This window comes from Orcinus orca, chromosome 5, assembly GCF_937001465.1.
Source record: "Orcinus orca chromosome 5, mOrcOrc1.1, whole genome shotgun sequence".
Taxonomy (NCBI): domain Eukaryota; kingdom Metazoa; phylum Chordata; class Mammalia; order Artiodactyla; family Delphinidae; genus Orcinus; species Orcinus orca.
The window spans coordinates 82,692,781-82,714,751 of record NC_064563.1 but is presented as its reverse complement, the minus strand read 5'-3'; the positions used below and the strand labels follow the sequence as shown (position 1 = coordinate 82,714,751).

Sequence of the window (21,971 nt, the reverse complement as noted above, 5' to 3'; positions counted from 1 at the left end):
TCTCTTGGGTTAATTAGGTTAGAAAAGAAGGATGCATAGCCCTGGCATTGGGAATAAGGACCAAACTGGAGATCCAAGTGGGACTAGTGGTGTTAAGTAATATTTAAGAGTGTGAGTTTCATCATAATAGATTGGGTTTGAATCCTTCCACCACCTCCCAATTAGTAGTGATAAGATCTTGAGCAAGTTACTCAACCCCTTAGAACCTCTGTATTTTACAGATTTAAATGGGCAATAATAATAATACTGTCTTCAGATGACTGGCAATACTTGGTACTTAGTAAGCACTCGGTATACAGTAGCTGCTTTTATTACTTTTCTCTTATTGGCTATGTGCCTTTGGACAAATCACAAAACTCAGATCCTCAGTTCTGACGTCATTTTACTGGATTGGTATAGGGATCAAAAAGTGTAAATTGAAGCGCTTTAGAAAGAAAGCACTTATACAAATAAGATAAATGTTAATGACTAATATATTGTTTCTCAAGTGTTTGAATTTACTTGACAAGAAAGGACTGTGGTAGGGTTATGATATTTTTGGATCAAGTTATACAGGTTCTTGAATGTTAGGATGAGAAATTTAGATTTGATGCTGTGGACTTTAGAAGTTCAGCCATCAGATAGACTTTAGAGCAGGGGGATGAGATGATTCAAATGGTGGTTTAGGAAACTTGGAATTGGAGAGGGAGAGCCTAAAGGTTCAAAGACCAGATTTAGCAAGCTAAATTTCAGGCTAAGTAATGGTGGCCCAGATTAGTGAAATAATAGTAGAAGTGAAAAATCTGTGATGTTTCTAAGGAATTACTACAATATAATTATAAGCTGAATGTGAAGGCTGTAGAAATAACAATAAAGGCTTCTTGAACTTTAATTTTGGAAATGGATTGGTTAAAGTTATTTAGATGTAAATAGTTAATAAATTCGAAGAAATAACCTTGTTACAATGTACAGAATGACCAGAGACTTTCGGTTTTAGGTACTTGTTTGGCTTTCCCCATGACATAGACTCAAATGTGTACTGTCCAAAAAGAAAACTGTTGGAAAAGGATACAGGTTTCAGTGGTAAGCTGTAAAGAATTTGATTTTAAGTTAAAGTAAGTATATGTATGTTAGAAATGTTGTGATTAAAATCTGTTTGCTGTGCTGCAGTGAGGGGTGAAATTACTTTGAAATGCTTCAAAAAATGATAGATGGATAGATATGTGATAAATCAAATATAGAAAAATGTTAATTGTAGAATCTCAGTGGTGGGCACATGGATGTTCACTGTAAACTTCTTTAATCTTTTCCATGTTTTTGAAAGTTTTAATAATAAAATGTTGGAGGAAGAGTGGAGATATAAACTGTTTGCTAAAGGCTAGTCTTGAGAATTTCTGTTCCCTGACCTGAGACTTTTGTTTTCTCTATAGGAACTTTCCGCTGTACTTTTTGCCATACAGAGGTAGAAGAAGATGAATCAGCAATGCCCAAAAAAGATGCACGCACACTTTTGGCAAGGTTTAATGAACAAATTGAGCCCATTTATGCTTTGCTTCGAGAGACAGAGGATGTGAACTTGGCCTATGAAGTACTTGAGCCAGAACCCACAGAAATACCAGCCCTGAAACAGAGGTGAGTGTAGGCCCTGTGCTCTTACCAAGAACACTTTTAAGCTTGCCCTTGTTTTAACTACCTGTACTTTGGAGAGCAGGATTGGGTAAGTAATTTACCAGGAGACTAAAAACTATAAGATTATGTGGATTCTAAGCTCTGCCACACATGTCGTATTAACTTGTGCCTGTGATGAAATTTGTTTGTACTGAATGCAGAACAGTATGAGCCCTAGGCAAAAATCTTTAAATAGTCAGGTTTGACTTTTAAGTACTCAATCTGCTTGGGCCCACTGCAACTCAGCCAATTGTTAGTTAGTCCTAAATTGGTTGTGCCTTTTGGGGATATCTGAATTTTCCTAGTCAAGTTCTGAAGCCTGAAGTTCTTTAAGGAATACAGCTTTCACTTTTTTTGTATGTTTGTTTTTGAAGTTTTTAACCACACATTTCTTGCCTTCCTTAGTTTTCAATGCAACTTTCTTGAAAGCGAAGTATAGTGGGTGTTACCTATGGGTTAATACTTCTTACTGTGGCTCCCTATTTTTGTCAGTGTACTCTAAGTTTTGAATTGCAGAGGCAGCCTTAATTTTGCCATGCCATAAAAAGTGGTTTTTCTTCTTTGAAAAGTATAACTGAGAATTGAGGTCAGAGAGTACTCTCCTATTCTTCCCTTTTTCTTTCTTCTTCCCAGTTTCAAGCTGAGGGCTTTTAGAGTTTATACCCGTCTACTCCCTTCCATAGAACACAATAGTCCAAGTTGTAACTGTATAGATTTTGGGAGCACTCTTAGTATTTTGTGCCCTCTGGTACTGATGCTGCAGAAAAGCCAGTTCTGGGCAGTCCTGAGCAAACTGAGTTTCTTTTTGGTGGTTAAAAACAATCCAGTTATACAGAAGGTTTTGTATCTGTACAAGTTATTGTGAATTTTCTTTTCTAGCATCTGTGTCAGTTAGGATACCTTTATCTGTGATAACAGAAAACCAACTAGAAGTAGCTTCAACAGTAGGAAAAACTTTCTAGCATGACCAGAAGCCCTTAGGTAGCACAATTCAGAATTAATTCCACAGCTCAGTTACATCTTCAAGGATCTAGATTTGTTCCATACTTACTCTGCCGAACTTGGCCTGTTGGTTTTCCTCTTGGCACCACCAGGGGAGCTAGCCTAAGGTGGTCACATTTAGATGAAAATGTTCAAGCACAGAAAATTGGACCATCCCTTCCTTGTGTCCTGTTTTAAGATGGAAAAAAGCTGTAACATAAGACTTTAAAATATAGTAAGACAAATAGATAGATTGGGTACAGAGAGATGGCCTCGTAGGCCTAGACTCAGAGTGGGCCAGCAAATAACTGATGAAAAAGCTATAGGAAAGAGTGATTTACAAAGCAGCCCTGGTACAGCTAAAGGCAGTAGTTACAAGGCATGGATTAAGTGACCAGATCAGCATGGTTTGTACAACTAGAGAGGGTGCATTTTTTTGATAGAAAAAGTGGCAGTGGGTCTGTAGATATCCAGAGGCAGAACAGGAGGGAGGGATGGGATGAACCCACGATTACCTCCAGAGGTTGGTCAGAAACACAGTATTCTCAGGGAGAGATGTAATGGGCCAGTCAGAGACATGGATACGTCAGAGAAATCTCAACTAAACATGAGACAAAACTCAAGTAGATGTGAGTGGGCCCAGGAAGAAATGAGGAGCAATGGAGTAAGCAGATATGAAGTAGGACCAAAGAGAAGGAAAAACAGTGAATGGCTTCTGAGAGAGAGAACTGATACAGAACTTAAAGATAAATGAAGAAGTATTGCTTAGGCTCAGAATGAGACAGCCCACTACACAGGAGACAATCCAGGATTCATGGAAAAGATTTAGGAAAAATGGCAGAGAAGTAAAGGAGAAACATAGGGCCAAGAGAATCAGTCAGCAGACACAGAAAGGAACACAGCAAAAGGTATGGAGAAAGATACAGAACAGGTACTAAATAAGCAGGTAGTTCATGAAATATGAAGATAGTTTGTGCAATAAAAGAGCTGTCTAAACAGAAAGGGAGGGACAGTCATGCCTAGAACTTGATGCAGAAAAGCATCAGTAGCAGGCAAAGAAAGACAAGGTGTGAGCTTAGACACACAGAAAATCAGGTATATTCAAAAGAATGTGGAGCACATTGAAAGTGAAATGATCAGATAAAACGGGGAGCAGCAGAAAGGCTGAAAACTCATAGAGATGAGGAAACGTTAAGTGACTAGAGAAAGATAAGGAATGATCCAACCTGGAACAGACTAAGAAGATCATGGATAGTAGAAGTAAGAAACAAAAAAAATAGACCCAGAAACAGATCATGGTTGCTGTGGGGTAGAAATAATGGTTGGGCCTGGATTTGGAGAGTCAGCATTGGTGCAGAGATGGACAGATACAACTTGAAAAGAAACTGATCTCTGCATAAAGATTTGCCTTATTTGGTGAGTCGCAGAATATTAATTCTGAGTTGAAGTCTGGCTTTGTAGAATACTATTCTAGCTTCTCAGCACACAAAAGAAAGGGAAAAGCCCACAGAACTACTTTGAATTCTTCTGGGTTGAGCTGAGAGCATGCTTTTTAAAATATAACATGTGTTTTATTTTGTTTGGGGTTTTTGTTTTGTTTTTAAACAAAATACTCATCAAAGATGTTACTGGGAGAGATTTTCACCAGACTAGTGTCTTTAAGTGGATTATGTCACTATTTCATTCTCCCCTCTCTCTAAGTAGACTTATTTAAACATCTTAATCTGTACAACCTCAATCATTTATATACACCTAATGCATTTATATACACCAGAGGATTCAGTGTTTGAGAAACTTAAACATAAATATGATGAGTTGTTCTAACCAATGTAACTTTCACCCTGTGGTGTAAGAGCGGATTTTCCAGAATTATGAAAGCATGTGTGCATGATTGCTAGATAGAATTTATATGTAATTCTTCAGTAACTACTTCCCCAGCTGCCCTTCTTTTCTAGCACCAAGACTTCAAGTTTTCTTCTTCCCTTCCTCCTCTAATCTTGTTATATAGCAAGGACCGTGCAGCAACTGCTGCTGCAGCTGCTGGCCTGGCAGGTGGGCACCACCGGGAAGCATGGGCCACCAAGGGTCCCTCTTATGAGGACTTATACACTCAGAATGTTGTCATTAACATGGATGACCAAGAAGATCTTCATCGAGCCTCACTGGAGGGGAAATCTGCCAAAGAGAGACCTATTTGGTTAAGAGAGAGCACTGTCCAAGGAGCATATAGTTCTGAAGAGATGAAGGAAGGTAAGAGTAGAAGAAGTAAGATGAATATGTCTTGGGTATGGTAGAAAATGAACTTGACCTAGGAAATCACCTGGGCAATTCTTAGTTTTATTGGAAACCCACTGTGTCTGTTTTGTAAAACAATTGCATTATAGCAGGAAGTAAATTGAGCAATAAGCATTAAAACCAACCAGTATACTTGTATTAAACTTCAACTTAGTTGAAAAAACAGACAGCTTTTTAAATTTCCATTTTAGATTTAAGAAATTGTCATTTTTTTATGTTAATTTCTTGAAAAAGTACTCTTGTGTTCAAAGTGGCCAAATTCATTTCTTCTTTAATCTTCTCTTGCCCTAACTTGCATGCATTTTTGTTTCTTTGAATTAGGAGCCATAACTATATACTAGTTATGTTGTCTCCTCATAAATACCAAGGAGATGCGCTACTTGAAATATATAAAAAGATACCAAATGAGTAAAGACAAGGATTCTCACCATCCAAGAAGATTGGCAAAACTTTATACTAGAAGATTTTGGAAATCTCTGTGAGCCCTGAAGGGTTAAGAATTATATAATAATCAGAAGCTTGAGAACTGCACGATTTTACTTTTTAAATGTTAGTCTCAAATTACTGGATTCAGAGACTTTGGGTGATGATGGTTTAGGACTAGGTAGAAAATGGGAGACTAAAACTGGATAAGTATTGCTCAGAAACTGGGAAACAGAGGTGAAAGAGGGAGTCTGTCCCTCTGGTTAGATTTCATCAGCATTAGAACCTACCCGTCCCTATTCCTAGGTTATGTATCATTACTAACGTATCACTTGAGTCTGTTTCTTTAATACTAAAGAATCATCAGTAATTAAAAACCACTTGTTTTTTGACTTTTTTTCCTAAACTCTTTTCCCTTCATAATTAGCGTTTCATTACTGTGTATGCTAAGAATTGTAAAAGTAGTGTGGAGTTGGGTAGTCATGGTAAAAGCAGATGTGTGATTCTCTAGTGTGATTCTCTTTGGTGTTTTAATTCCAACCAGAAAAAAGTTTTCCTTGGCAATCATACTTTACTCTCCCTCCTTCCCACTGATTACCTTGGCTATGAGGTTTAGTTATTTTGGTGCATATTGGTTTAGATTACATAGTAGTTAGGCTGTCAACTATTTAATAGGTTCGTTTTCCCCAACTTGGCTTCTTGCCTGTTCTTGAAGCAACCAAGCCTTTTTTTCTGTGAACTTAGGAACAAAATTGAATGAAATAAAACTATTGTTAGCAAGTATTGTATACAGTTAGGCTCATATGTTTAACAGTCAATGTTTATAATTCCTAGAATGGTACAACTTGAATCATAAGGGCTTTAAATAAGTCATCTAGTCTACCCTGTTCCCTTTTGTGAATATTTCCTTCTATGTATAAAATAGGATATGCTTTTATGTCTAAATTTGTCTTCGTTAGGTTTTATTATAGTTGAATAGGCTCTATCCAGTGAATGTGTGAAGTGAGTCTTATTTGTCCTACACTTAATTTTCCTCAGAGTTCAAGTTATTTTAACATCTTTCAGAATTTTATAGACTTCAATCATGTCCTTATTACTCTACTGAAAGTTCTAATTCCTTTTGATTCTACTTTCCTTACAAAGGATTCTCTTCCCCCAAGCCATCTCCACCTACAGTTTTTGTCTTATTTTAATTATCTTTTTCTGGACCATCTCCAATTGTAATATACTTTACTTGAGACCTAGTGACCAGAGCAATACATGTTATTTATGCATGAATTTATCATTAATTATTTGAGTTTTATCTCAAATATCCTTCTAGTTTTTACATGACAGTTTATTGCTTTGCTTCTGGAAGCATATTAAGACCAATAACTTTAGAATTATGTGCAGAGATTTTTTTCAGACCCTCTCCTGCCCTTTATTTGATAACTTGGATAAGGTTTTTTAGTATATTTTAGATTACTTTTCTATAGGCAGATTTTCTTACACTTGCCAATATTGAAATAGATCTGCCACTTTTCTGCCCACTTATACAACCTTCAGCTCTTCCTATATTTTTTTGCTATCAGTTTGGCCTTTAAGAACCCAGAATTGCTTAGCATCATCAGTGAACTTGACAGTTTCCCAGGATATATCTTCGTAATTTGTAACTCTATTAAATAAGACTGCTCCTAGAACTAGTGTTTCTACCTTACCATCTAGAGATTTGTTCATTTATCCTTATTTTTTGTTTTCTGTCTTCATCTGTAACAGAATAATTCCTTTTTTGGCTAAATCTCTCAAGAACCTTGTCAGAAATCTTTCAGATATGACTTCATTTAATTTACAAAACTAAATTGCTTTTCCTCTAATTTTGTATTTACTTTAAGCATTATTCAAAATACTATGTTGGTAATATTAAGGTATTTGGAAAATTCTTTTAGAAGTGTATAAGTCTTAGAGACTTGCATACATTCCTTGTCTTTTTTTCCTTTTGAAATACTGCATTGGTAATAAGGGCTCTAAGGAGGAGGTTCAGCCTTTGGCACTATTTTAAAATGATTAAGTTTGATTTTAACCCTCACTTTTACATCCATGTTATCAAAAGCCTGTTTTCTCTGATCTAAACTTTTAACTTCTCAATTCCTGTTTCCCTTTCTCTCTCTTATGTGCCCAATATCTTATCTCAGTAGTTCTATACTTTCTAAAATGTCCAGGGTTACAACGAATTCATCCTAATATGTTAATGAGAAGATGCTTTCACTTCATCCATGGCCAGAATTGGCCATTTCTGGGTCTTCTCTTGATAATAAGTAACACTAATCTAAGTGCCAGGCCTTCACAAATATTCACTTAATACCCACAATAATCCAGTCAGGTAGATACTGTTTTTCCCCCTTTTTGTACTTGAGAAAATTGAAGCAGAAAAAGATGAAGTAACTTGGCCAAAATCATACAGCTAAAAGTGTTAAGAGTCAGGATTTGAATCAAGGAGTCAGGTTTCAATCAACATTTTAAATTCTTTTATATATTTAAATGGCATTATATTTTGTATTATTTTCAGAATATAAATGTTTTTCTTAAATTCTTCATCTGTAATATGTACACAAAATGATAGGAGGTGTGTGGTGGGAGAAGTTTCATTTCTGATACTAGATTCCTAGATAAACAGTTCAAAGTACACTTAATTTGCTTCAGGAAAATAAAACTGCCATTTATTTACTCATTCATCAAATATTTATTCAGTGCCTAACAAGCAATAGGCACTATTCTGGATGCATGGGATATATCACTGAATAAAAAAGGTAAATATCTGTTGTGGAGAACCTACAGCTGTGGAAAGTAGGTGACAAAGACAATAGACATAAATTATTATGTTAGAAAATAAATGCTATGGGGAAGAAAATAGAGCATTGGGAATATAGAGGTAGGGATGAATTGAAAGAAGGTGAAATCTGAGTGAAGACGTGAAAGATGCAAGGGGGTATGGATACCTAGAGGAAAAATATCCCAGGCAAAGGAAACTGTCAGTGCAAAGGCCCTGAGGTAGGAGTGTGTGTGTGGTGTGTACAGGGAATACCATGGAGGCCACTGTGACAGGAGCAGAATGATGAAGGGATAAGTAGGTGGGCAGGAGGAGTTCAGATGATGTAGGACTTTATATGCCATTGTAAGGCCTTTGGCTTTTACTCTGAGTAAGATAAGGAGCCGTATTTTGATGTCCTATTATGCCAGCTACAAAATTGGTCCTTCATAGACATTATTTCATTTTCTTATCCAGAGCCCTAGAAGACAAATGCTTTTATTATCCCATCTTACAGAAAAAGGTACCAAAGTTTAGAGACTAAATAACTTGCCTAAAGTGTTACAACTTGCATGTGGAAGAACCAGAATTCAGATCCAAGCCATATATTTCTTAAAACCCATGTACAGTTGACCCTTGAACTGTGCAGGGATTAATCTGAGTATAACTTAAATTCATGGTTTCTCCACCTCCATGGATTCAACCAACCATGGATCATGTAGTACTGTAGTATTTACTATTGGAAAAAAAAAATCCATGTATACGTGGACCTGCACAGTTCAAACGCACGTTGTTCAAGGGTCAACTGTACTTAACCATTATGCTACTTAAGTTCCAGTTTGTGAGAAACATTTTGAATATCTTGTGGACAGTAGCTCAAAAAATGGAACCAGTGAAGTCTGTGTTATTTTATAATATCCTATATTTAAATATAATATATTAAAATATTATGTATTTTGTTACTTATAAAGGAATGCCTTTTATGTTTAAGGGTATTGACTTTCTGGTTTTTTTCCTTCCAGGTGGCTTAGATATAGACTCGTTTCAGGAGCATGAGGAAGCCCGTGCGGGGCCAGATGACAATGAGGAGGTCATGCGAGCACTGCTCATTCATGAGAAGAAGACCCCCTCTGCCACAGCAGGCTCAGTGGGGGCAGCTGCTCCTGTGACCACTGCCAATGGCAGTGACTCTGAGAGTGAGACCAGTGAGTCAGACGATGACTCTCCACCCTGTGCTACAGCTGTGGCTGCACATCATGGGGAAGAGGATGAGGAAGATGATGAATTTGAGGAAGTAGCAGATGACCCCATTGTCATGGTGGCTGGCCGTCCGTTCTCCTACAGCGAAGTGAGCCAGAAGCCAGAGCTGGTGGCCCAAATGACACCAGATGAAAAGGAAGCGTACATAGCAATGGGACAACGCATGTTTGAGGACCTCTTTGAGTGAGCTTTCCCTACCTTTTCCTCCTTTCTCTAATGTGCATTTAAAAAGAAATTCCCTACCTTTGAAGAAAAGTGTTCAGTGGCCTTCTGCCTCTCTTGATGTAAATCAACTGTTAATCTTGTGCAAAGAGTAATGGGAGAGAGAGAAAGTTTGATTTTTATGCCAGAAACTTCTCCACGAGGTAGGTTGGCTATAAGCATACCCTTTCCTATTACTATAGTATTAATATTTTGCTGTATTTCCCTATCTCACCTTTTTTCTTTCCCTTTTAAGACACATTTTTCTCCCTTCTGAAATGAGTGAGAGAAGTCTAAAGGTAAATTCTTCATGTCTGCCTGTAGAAGCCCACTTTGATAGGTTACAGTAATTCATTGATCACATCCTTTTTATTTATTCTGACCAAGCATTCCAAAAAGCTCCTGATATTGCTGCCAACCAAGCAGCTTGGCAACAGGCAAATCATTGATGAAGGAAATAAAAAAATCTTAAAGCTTCATATTGCTTCACAGTTTAGGATGGAGTCGATATGTAAGGGGAGGTGGGAGTGCGTGTGGAAGAAGGATGGTTATGCGTAAATCTCATAATTAATATCTAAACCAAAATTGGTGTCTTTAGAACTGACTTGACTGACAGATATTATTGTTTTGCATAATGCCTTTTGGTTTGTATGTTAGGTAATAGAAACAGAAAGTGTGTTTGGTAAGCCCTTAGGAAGAAATTAGAGAAAAAACACAGACTTAGGATAAGGAGTCCATGTAAGGGGTTGAAGAGTGGAGAACATTGGGAACAGTACCCTTTAACATTGTCTGAGTGTGTGCTGATTTGGGAATCCTTTATATAAAGCTGAGACTGGTCCCCTTCTTTTTCAGTTCTTCCACAGTGCTATAAATTGTTTAAAGAGGCCATTCCAGCAGAAATCAGCATATAACAATTGATTACTCCTCTCTCTTTTTTTTTTCTCTCAACATTATTGATGACCTTGTCTCTTTTGATTCTTGTCAGGAATGGTATTTTAGAGTGCATCCAGTATATCATTGAGCATTGTAACCTCAAGAAAAATACTTTATTTTTGGTTCTGATATGTAGTATGGTATTATTCCTTAAGGCAGAACTTTAAAGAACTTTCATACAAAGGTCTACAACAATTGTATTTTTTATAATATTTTCCCTTGCATTGTCATTTTAAGTATTTATCATTTTATAGTACATGTGTAAAGTTGAGGTAGATTTTAAACATCTGAGCCTTGTATAAAGTAATGGTTCATTTACCTGGGTTGTATTATGACTGAATATTGACAATAAATCTATTTTATACTGACTGAAATTTGTTAATCTAGCTCTGTAACATCTTTACATAATTAAAATGAATACTCTTCCCATTTAAAAAAAAGTGTTTCAGAATATTTTCTCTTATTGGTCATGTTTCAAATAATAGATGCAATTTTATGTAGTCTAAACTTTTTCTGGCAATAAGTTGCCTCAAGAATGACTTTATGGGAGGAGCTTCAAGATGGCCGAAGAGTAAGACGTGGAGATCACCTTCCTCCCCACAAATACATCAGAAATACATCTACATGTGGAACAACTCCTACAGAACACCTACTAAATGCTGGCGGAAGACCTCAGACCTCCTGAAAGGCGAGAAACTCCCCATGTACCTGGGAAGGGTAAAAGAAAAAAGAGAAAACAGAGACAAAGAATAGGGACAGGACCTGCACCAGTGGGAGGGAGCTGTGAAGGAGGAAAGGTTTCCACACACTAGGAAGCCCCTTCATGGGCGGAGACTACGGGTGGTGGAGGGGGGAGCTTCAGAGCCATGGAGGAGAGCACAGCCACAGGGGTGCAGAGGGCAAAGTGGAGAGATTCCTGCACAGAGGATCAGTGCCGACTAGCAGTCACCAGCCCAAGAGGCTTGTCTGCGCCCCCGCCGGGGCAGGCGGGGGCTGGGAGCTGAGGCTCGGGCTTCAATCGGATCCCAGGGAGAGGACTGGGGTTGGTGGCGTGAACACAGCCTGAAGGGGGCTAGTGCACCACAGCTAGCCGGGAGGGAGTCCGGGAAAAAGTCTGGAACTGCCGAAGAGACGAGACTTTTTCTTGCCTTTTTGTTTCTTGGTGCACGAGGAGTGGGGATTAAGAGTGCCACTTAAAGGAACTCCAGAGATGGGCGTGAGCCACGGCTATCAGTGCAAACTCCAGAGACGGGCATGGGACGCTAAGGCTGCTGCTGTAGCTACCAAGAAGCCTGTGTGCCAGCACACGTCACTATCCACACCTCCCCTCCCGGGAGCCTGCGCAGCCCGCCACTGCCAGGGTCCCGTGATCCAGGGACAACTTCCCCGGAAGGACACATGGCGCGCCTCAGGCTGGTGCAATGTCACGCTGGCCTCTGCCACCGCAGGCTCGCCCCACATCCAAAACCTTCCCTCCCACCCCCACCCCCCCGGCCTGACTGAGCCAGAGCCCCCGAATCAGCTGCTGCTTTAACCCCATCCTGTCTGAGTAAAGAACAGATGCCCTCAGGTGACCTATATGCAGAGGCGGGTCCAAATCCAAAGCTGAACCCCAGGAGCTGAGCGAACAAAGAAGAGAAAGGGAAATTTCTCCCAGCAGCTCAGGAGCAGTGGATTAAATCTCCACAATCAACTTGATGTACCCTGCATCTGTGGAAAACATGAATAGACAACGAATCATCCCAAATTGAGGAGGCTTTGGGAGCAACGATATATATATATTTTTTCCCTTTTTCTCTTTTTGTGAATGTGTATGTGTATGCTTCTGTGTGTGATTTTGTCTGTATAGCTTTGCTTTTACCATTTGTCCTAGGGTTCTGTCCGTCCATTTTTTTTTTTAATTAAAAAAATTTTTTAAATAACTTTATTTTATTTTATTTTATTTTATCTTCTTTTTTCTTTCTTTCTTTTTTTTCTCCCTTTTATTTTGAGCTGTGTGGAGGACAGGCTCTTGGTGCTCCAGCCAGGCATCAGGGCTGTGCCACTGAGGTGGGAGAGCCAAGTTCAGGACACTGGTCCACAAGAGACCTCCCAGCTCCACTAATATCAAATGGCGATAATCTCCCAGAGACCTCATCTCAATGCCAAGACCCACCTCCACTCAACGACCAGCAAGCTACAGTGCTGGACACCCTATGTGAAACAACTAGCAAGGAAGGAACACAACCCCATCCATTAGCAGAGAGGCCACCTAAAATCATACTAAGGCCACAGACACCCCAAAATACACCACCAGACGTGGACCTACCCACCAGAAAGACAAAATCCAGCCTCATCCACCAGAACACGGGCACTAGTCCCCTCCACCAGGAAGCCTACACAACCCACTGAACCAAACTTAGCCACTGGGGACAGACACCAGAAACAATGGAAACTACAAACCTGCAAGACTGCGAAAAGGAGACCCCAAACACAGTAAGTTAAGCAAAACAAGAAAACAGAGAAACACACAGCAGATGAAGGAGCAAGGCAAACACCCACCAGACCTAACAAATGAAGAGGTAATAGGCAGTCTACCTGAAAAAGAATTCAGAATAATGGTAGTAAAGATGATCCAAAATCTTGGAAGTAGAATGGAAAAAATACAAGAAATGTTTAACAATGACCTAGGAGAACTAAAGAGCAAACAAACAGTGATGAACAACACAATAAATGAAATTTAAAATTATCTAGAAGGAATCAATAGCAGAATAACTGAGGCAGAAGAACAGATAAGTGACTTGGAAGATAAAATAGTGAAAATAACTACTGCAGAGCAGAATAAAGAAAAAAGAATGAAAAGAACTGAGGACAGTCTCAGAAACCTCTGGGACAACATTAAATGCATCAACATTTGAATTATAGGGGCCCCAGAAGAAGAAGAGAAAAAGAAAGGGACTGAGAAAATATTTGAAGAGATTATAGTAGAAAACTTCCCTAATATGGGAAAGGAAATAGTTAATCAAGTCCAGGAAGCACAGACAGTCCCATAGAGGATAAGTCCAAGGAAAAACATGCCAAGACACATAGTAATCAAACTATTAAAAATTAAATAAAAAGAACAAATATTAAAAGCAGCAAGGGAAAGACAACAAATAACGCCTAAGGGAATCCCCATGAGGTTAACAGCTGATCTTTCAGCAGAAACTCTGCAGGCCAGAAGGGAGCAGCAGGACATATTTAAAGTGATGAAGGAGAAAAACCTACAACCAGGATTACTCTACCCAGCAAGGATCCCATTCAGATTTGATGGAGAAATTAAAAGCTTTACAGACAAGCAAAAGCTAAGAGAATTCAGCACCACCAAACCAGCTTTACAACAAATGCTAAAGGAACTTCTCTAGACAGGAAACACAAGCGAAGGAAAAGACCTACAAAAATAAACACCAAACAACTAAGAAAATGGTAATAGGAACATACATATCGATAATTACCTTAAATGTAAATGGATTAAATGCTCCCACCAAAAGACATAGATTGGCTGAATGGACACAAAAACAAGACCTGTGTATATGCTATCTACAAGAGACCCACTTCAGACCTAGGGACACATACAGACTGAAAGTGAGGGGATGGAAAAAGATATTCCATGCAAACGGAAATCAAAAGAGAGCTGGAATAGCAATTCTCATATCAGACAAAATAGACTTTAAAACAAAGACTATTACAAGAGATAAAGAAGGACACTACGTAATGATCAAGGGATCAATCCAAGAAGAAGATATAACAATTGTAAATATTTACGCACCCAACATAGGAGCACCTCAACACTAAGGCAAATACTAACAGCCATAAAAGGGGAAATTGACAGTGACACAATTATAGTAGGGGACTTTAACACCCCACTTTCACCAATGGACAGATCATCCACAATGAAAATAAGTAAACACAAGCTTTAAATGATACATTTAACAAGATGGACTTAATTGATATTTATAGAACATTCCATCCAAAAACAACAGAATACACATTCTCAAGTGCTCATGGAACATTCTCCAGGATAGATCATAATCTTGTGTCACAAATCAAGCTTTGGTAAATTTAAGAAAATTGAAATCGTATCAAATATCTTTTCCGACCACAGCGCTATGAATCTAGATATCAATTACAGGAAAAAATCTGTATGAAATACAAACACATGGAGGCTAAACAACACACTACTTAATAACCAAGAGATCACTGAAGAAATCAAAGAGGAAATCAAACAATACCTAGAAACAAATGACAATGAAAACACTATGACCCAAAACCTATGGGATGCCGCAAAAGCAGTCCTAAGAGGGAAGTTTATAGCAATATAATCCTACCTTAAGAAACAAGAAACATCTCAAATAAACAACCTAACCTTACACCTAAAGCAATTAGAGAAAGAAGAACAAAAATACCCCAAAGTTGGCGGAAAAAAAGAAATCATAAAGATCAGATCAGAAATAAATGAAAAAGAAATGAAGGAATGGTTCCTTGAGAAGATAAAAAAAATTGATAAACCATTAGCCAGACTTACCAAGAAAAAAGGGAGAAGACTCAAATCAATAGAATTAGAAATGAAAAAGGAGAAGTAACAACTGACACTGAAGAAATATAAAGGATCATGAGAGATTACTGCAAGCAACTATATGCCAATAAAATGGACAACCTGGAAGAAATGGACAAATTCTTAGAAAGGCACAACCTTCCGAGACTGAACCAGGAAGAAATAGAAAATATGAACAGACCACTCACAAGCACTGAAATTGAAACTGTGATTTAAAATCTTCCAACAAGGAAAAGCCCAGGACCAGATGGCTTCACAGGCGAATTCTATCAAACATTTAGAGAAGAGCTAACAGCTGTCTTTCTCAAACTCTTCCAAAATAGAGCAGAGTGAGGAACACTCCCAGACTCATTCTATGAGGCCACCATTACTCTGATACCAAAATCAGACAAAGATGTCACAAAAAAAGAAAACTACAGGCCAATGTCACTGATGAACATAGATGCAAAAATCCTCAACAAAATACTAGCAAACAGGATCCAACATCACATTAAAAGGACCATACACCGTGAACAAGTGGGGTTTATCCCAGGAATGCAAGGATTCTTCAATATATGCAAATCAATCAACGTGATACACCAAATTAACAAATTAAAGGCGAAGAACCATATGATCACCTCAATAGATGCAGGGAAAGCTTTTGACTAATTCAACACCATTTATGATAAAATCCCTCCAGAAAGTAGGCTTAGAGGGAACTTTCCTCAACATAATAAAGGCCATATACGACAAACCCAAAGCCAACATCATCCTCAATGGTGGAAAATGAAACCACTTCCACTAAGATTAGGAACAAGACAAAGTTGTCCACTCTCACCACTATTATTCAACATACTTTTGGAAGTTTTAGTCACAGCAATCAGAGAAGAAAAAGAAATAAAAGGAATCCAAATTGGAAAAGAAGATGTAAAGCTGTCACTGTTTGCAAATGACATGATTCTATACGTAGAGAATCCTAAAGATGCCACCAGAAAACTACTAGAGCTCATCAATGAATTTGGTAAAGTAGCAGGATACAAAATTAATGCACAGAAATCTCTTGCATTCCCATACACTAATGATGAGAAATCTGAAATTGAAATCAAGAAAACACTCCCAATTACCACTGTAACAAAAAGAATAAAATATCTAGGAATAAACCTACCTGAGGAGACAAAAGACCTGTATGCAGAAAATTATAAGACACTGATGAAAGAAATTAAAGATGATACAAACAGATGGAGAGATATACCATGTTCTTGGATTGGAAGAATCAACATTGTGAAAATGACTCTACTACCCAAAGCAATCTACAGATTCAATGCAATCCCTGTCAAACTACCAATGGCATTTTCCACAGAACTAGAACAAAAAATTTCACAATTTGTATGGAAACACAAAAGAACCCGAATAGCCAAAGTGATCTTGAGAACGAAAAACGGAGCTGGAGGAATCAGGCGCCTGGACTTCAGACTATACTGCAAAGCTATGGTAATCAAGACAGTATGGTACTGGCACAGAAACAGAAATATAGATCAATGGAACAGGATAGAAAGCCCAGAGATAAACCCATGCACATATGGTCACCTTATTTTTGATCAAGGAAGCAAGAGTATACAATGGAGAAAAGAGTCTCTTCAATAATTGGTGCTGGGGAAACTGGACAACTACACATAAAAGAATGAAATTAGAACATTCCCTAACACCATACACAAAAATAAACTCAAAATGGATTAAAGACCTAAATGTAAGGCCAGACACCATCAAACTCTTAGAGGAAAACATAGGCAGAACACTCTATGACATAAATCACAGCAAGATCCTTTCTGACCCACCTCCTAGAGAATTGGAAATAAAAGATAACCAGCAGAATGGGAGAAAATATTTGCAAATGAAGCAACAGACAGGATTAATCTCCTAAATTTACAAGCAACTCATGTAGCTCAATATCAAAAAAAAAACCCAGTCCAAAAATGAGCAGAAGACATAAATAGACATTTTTCAAGGGAAGATATACAGATTGCCAACAAACACATGAAAGAATGCTCAACATAATCATTAGAGAAATGTGAATCAAAACTACAATGAGGTATCATCTCACACCAGTCAGAATGGCCATCCTCAAAAAATCTACAAACAATAAATGCTGGAGAGGGTGTGGAGAAAAGGGAACCCTCTTGCACTGTTGGTGGGAATGTAAACTGATACAGCCACTATGGAGAACAGTATGGAGGTTCCTTACGAAACTAAAAATAGAACTACCATACGACCCAGCAATCCCACTACTGGGCATATACCCTGAGAAAACCATAATTCAAAAATTGTCAAGTACCAGAATGTTCATTGCAGTTCTATTTACAATAGCCAGGACATGGAAGCAACCTAAGTGTCCATTGACAGATGAATGGATAAAGAAGATGTGGCACATATACACAATGGAATATTACTGAGCCATAAAAAGGAACAAAACTGAGTTATTTGTAATGAGGTGGATGCACCTAGAGACTGTCATTCAGAGTGAAGTAAGTCAGAAAGAGAAACAAATACCATATGCTAACACATATATATGGAATCTAAAAAAATAAAAAAATGGTCATGAAGAACCTAGGGGCATGATGGGAATAAAGATGCAGACCTACTAGAGTATGGACTTGAGGATACGGGAACGGGGAAGGGTAAACTGGGACAAAGTGAGGGAGTGGCATGGACATATATACACTACCAAACGTAAAATAGATAGCTAGTGGGAAGCAGCCACATAACACAGGGAGATCAGCTCAGTGCTTTGTGACCACCTAGAGGGGTGGGATAGGGAGGCTGGGATGGAGGGGGATGCAAGAGGGAAGAGATACGGGGACATATCTATATGTGTAACTGATTCACTTCGTTATAAAGCAGAAACTAACACACCATTGTAAAGCAATTAAACTCCAATAAAGATGTGAAAAATATATATATATTTTTTATATATATATATATATATATTTTATGTTTGGTAGAATTCAACAGTGAATCCATATGGTACATGGCTGTCTTTGTTGGAGTTTCTAGATTCGTGATTCAATTTTCTTAATTTTTAAAATCTAATCATATTTTCTATTTTTTCATGGTTCAGTTTTGGTGGGAGAATTTCCAGGAATTCATCCATTTCACCTGGATTATCTAAAATCTTGAGGTGCAATTGTGCTAATATACCCTTAGCATCCTTTTTATGTTTGTAAATTCAGTAGAAATGTCCACACACTTATTTCTTATTTTAATAATTTAAATCTTCTCTCTTTTTTCTTAGTCAACTTATTTGAAAATTTGTCAATTTTCTGGATCTTTGCTAAGAACCTACTTTTGCTGATTTTCTTTGTTGTTTTTTCTCTCCTCTGTCTCCATTTTAATCTATAGTATCTCATTCTATTTGATATATTCAAATTTAATTTTCCCTAGTTCTTTAAGGTGTATAGTTAGGTTGTTGATAAATATATTGGAAATAAATTTTTATTTGATGTAAAAGAAAAAAAAAAGAATGACTTTATGTACCTCGTGCATATGGGGCTATTCAACTTTTAAACATTGTTTTCTAAACATTCATAATTTAGAAAGAAGTTCATTTAAATAAAATAGTAATCAGATGTTAAGTTTTAAAATGTAGTTGTAGGTGAACTCTCAGCTCTTCATTTCAGTGAATATATGTTTCTTGTTATTGTTTTTTCTTGAATCCAACTTACACGTTCTGCTTCCTAAAGCTACTGTTCTGTTTTTCTTATCCATTATCTACCAACTTCTTAAAGACTCATCTAGACTTGTTGCGTATTTCTTTCATCTCCCTCTTGCAGTCTGTGTTATGCCCTATTACTACGCTGAAACAGCTTTCTCCAGTCCTAATTGTCCAACCTAACAGCCCTTTATTTCTCAATCTCTTTGGCTGCTCTTTAGGATTTGGTGCTATAAACCCACTTTTTCCTTGAAACATTTTCGTTTGGTATCCTAGCCATTACACTGGCCAGGTTTCTCCTTACTTCAGGAAGCCTCCCTGCTTCCCTGGCTTCTTCACCTCTCCTCTGCACTACGTATACTGACTCTCACAGTACTATGGACACAAGTCTGTGTAGCAGAGCTTCACTGAAGTTTTTGTAGTAATGGGCAGGGGGCGGGCAGTGAGAGGGGTTTTTGTCTCAGCACTGAAGAGTCAAGGTATGAGTGGATTGTATACATCCTTGTTCTTCAAGAGTGTCTTTGCCATTCTCACATATTTCATCCCAAGTAGAGTGCTGCCTTCCTTGCTAAAATTTCAGCTTCCTTTTTCCTTCTCATTATCACCCTTTTCTTTCCAAAGACCTTGGAAAGTTATAAATGTACTAGAGAAAATAATTTAGTTCTTTGTTTTATTCCTACTCCAAGCAGGGCCTTGAAAGGTCCTATCACATCCAAAGTGGCCTATCAAGATGTTTCCCTAACCAAGGAACCATTTTCCCACCTACTTTTTTCCCACACCCCCTACTTTCCAACTTTTTTCTCCTCTCATTACACCAAAAAAATATTACTCATATATTTGGCCAAAAGTAAGATGATGAGTAAATAACTGGCCCTAGATGATCCATAGCTTTGTATGTGCTGGAAAACTGCTTTCATTCTATCTGCCCTTGAAGTTGAAGCCTTTTTCTTATTTAGATACCACTTTTTCCAAAACACCTTAAGGAGTGTTAACTTTAAATGATTAAAAGAAAATATCCAATTTAGCATAGCCTGGAAGTCAGGAGACTAGGTTCTAGTCCCAGCTCCAGTTAACTAGATACTTGCAGTGTGACACCGTTATCTGATGTAATCTTTCTGGGCTAGTTTCTCATCTGTCAGTAATGAGAGGATTATGCTAGAATCACCGATGATTCCTTTCTGCTCTGATAGTTTATGGAGGTAAGTGGTAGCTAATACATTTTATAATAAGGCTGAATAATAATAACAAAACAACAACAACAAAAACCTTCTGATGTTCTACAGCAATTCAAACCAGTTGAAGGATATTTTAATTGAGGGACTAGTGTAGGTGGCAGGTTTAGGATTTAGAATGTAGCAAACCAGAGCATAAACAGTTGCTAATTAGGTTTCTCTCTTCCTATCTTGCCAAGGTACTTCATTTCTAATCTCACAGACTAGGGCGGAAATAATCGAATATTTCATAACTCTTTTTGGTATCATTTTGAGAGAATTAGACGCTGAATGGGAATAAGATTGGGAAGAACAGTTCATTTTCTTTCTACCGGTTGACTCTATGACTAGATTCCCAGCCAGGACCACAATAGAAAGACTTACATATGTACTTTCTTGTTCTCTTTATTCCTGAGTTTAAAAAACGTTAACTAGGAAATGACAATCCAAAAACAAATATGAAAATCTTTAGAATTTAGAAATTGGTATAATTCTACCTTCTGTTTGTTCAGCATTTTGTTTCTACCAAAGCTATTTCACATGTGTTATCTCTATCAGAGCTGGGCTACTATCACTTTTTTTTTTTAATATCTAAACATCTCTTGGGAAATGAAGAAGATTTTTCAGAAAGGAATTGGAATTATGGCACTAAATTTGCTGTCTTTTCTGTTGGATTTTCATATTATAAAAGTAAAATAAACTGTGAACAAGGTAAGTACAGGTATTCTTAAAACATGTAAAGCCAAATGGGTTGAGAAGGGGCAAGAGTCTTGAAATTTTACTTCTTCCTTTGAAGAGCTAAAGGAATGAACTAATTCTGGTGTGCCCTCAAGGGAAGGAACAAGTACCTTAGCTTCTCTTCAGAAAGAGCTTCCTGTCCTCCTGAATACTAGGCGCTGCCTTTCCTATTCCAGTTGCAAAGCAGATAGGTGTAGTACACGACCCAGCTTCAAGAATCAACCCACATTTCCTATCACACGAAAGTACATTATCGCCTACCTAATGTAAATAAGTCTGAGAAATTAGTCTGGAAATGAAGGCTGGTGCCAGGTGCTAAAGTGCCTTGAATCATGTCAAAGCATACAGGATAGTTGTACAGTTTGTTGTTGTTGTTATATAAATGTATTAATTATTTAAAAATTCATCCAATAAGAAATATATATATATATATATGGTAAAAAATGAGAACTCCCCACCCAGCCCATCCCTATTTCATTTACCCCGAGGTAACCATTGTTGATAGTTTAATGTGATATTTTCTAGGTCTTTAGAAACAACATACTCATACATCCCCACAGATATACTGCAATGCTTTTTAAATAAATACAATCATATACACATTGCCATTTGTTTTTGAAATATCTTGGAGATCTTTCTAAATCAATATATTTAAACCTGCTTCATTTTTAAAGATAAGGACTAGATTGAATTTTATAATATAATTATATGATGGTTTATGTAACAATTCCCTTCTTGAATGGCGTTTAGGTAGTGTCCAGTTTTTCACTATTAAAGTGCTATAATGAATTACCCTCATATCCGCATTCTCTGAGTACTTCTATAGGATAGAACCATAAGAGAAAAATAGCCAATCACAGGACATGTCCATTTTAAACTGATAGCTATTGCCAAGTTGCTCTTCAAAAAGATTGTTGGAGAATGTTAAGCAGGGGAACAATTTGTAGCATTGACGTTGGGTTGGAATTTAAATGTGGAGATTATTAAGGTGATTTCAATAGTCTTAGTGAGTAATAGGTCTAAAGACCTGTCCAAGTCAGTAGGGATGGAAAGGAGGGGACAGCTTTAAGTTTGGGGAGGTGGCATTAACGGATTTGGTGACTCTTTGGCTATGGCACCGCCTTGGATGAAGCTCTGGCTTCTGACTGAATGGTTGTTCCATTTATCAAGATTGGAAATAGAGGAGCGGGAGCAGTGTTTGTTCCTGTTTTATCTCCCCATCTCAGTAAATGACACCAC

General features: G+C 37.7%; 1 protein-coding gene across 5 annotated transcripts in view; it reads left to right on the top strand.

Moving 5' to 3' along the window:
- The window catches only part of GTF2E1 (general transcription factor IIE subunit 1), a 34,924-nt gene extending 24,025 nt beyond the window's left edge, over positions 1 to 10,899 (top strand). For all 5 annotated transcript variants that reach the window (XM_004278541.3, XM_049710157.1, XM_033403317.2 and 2 more), the window contains 3 exons: positions 1,410 to 1,611; positions 4,637 to 4,878; positions 9,154 to 10,899. In XM_004278541.3, the coding sequence (XP_004278589.1) occupies positions 1,410 to 1,611; positions 4,637 to 4,878; positions 9,154 to 9,578 (869 nt within the window). In that variant the 3' untranslated portion in view covers positions 9,579 to 10,899. The remainder of the gene's footprint in view (positions 1 to 1,409; positions 1,612 to 4,636; positions 4,879 to 9,153) is intronic.
- Positions 10,900 to 21,971: the final 11,072 nt, after the last annotated feature.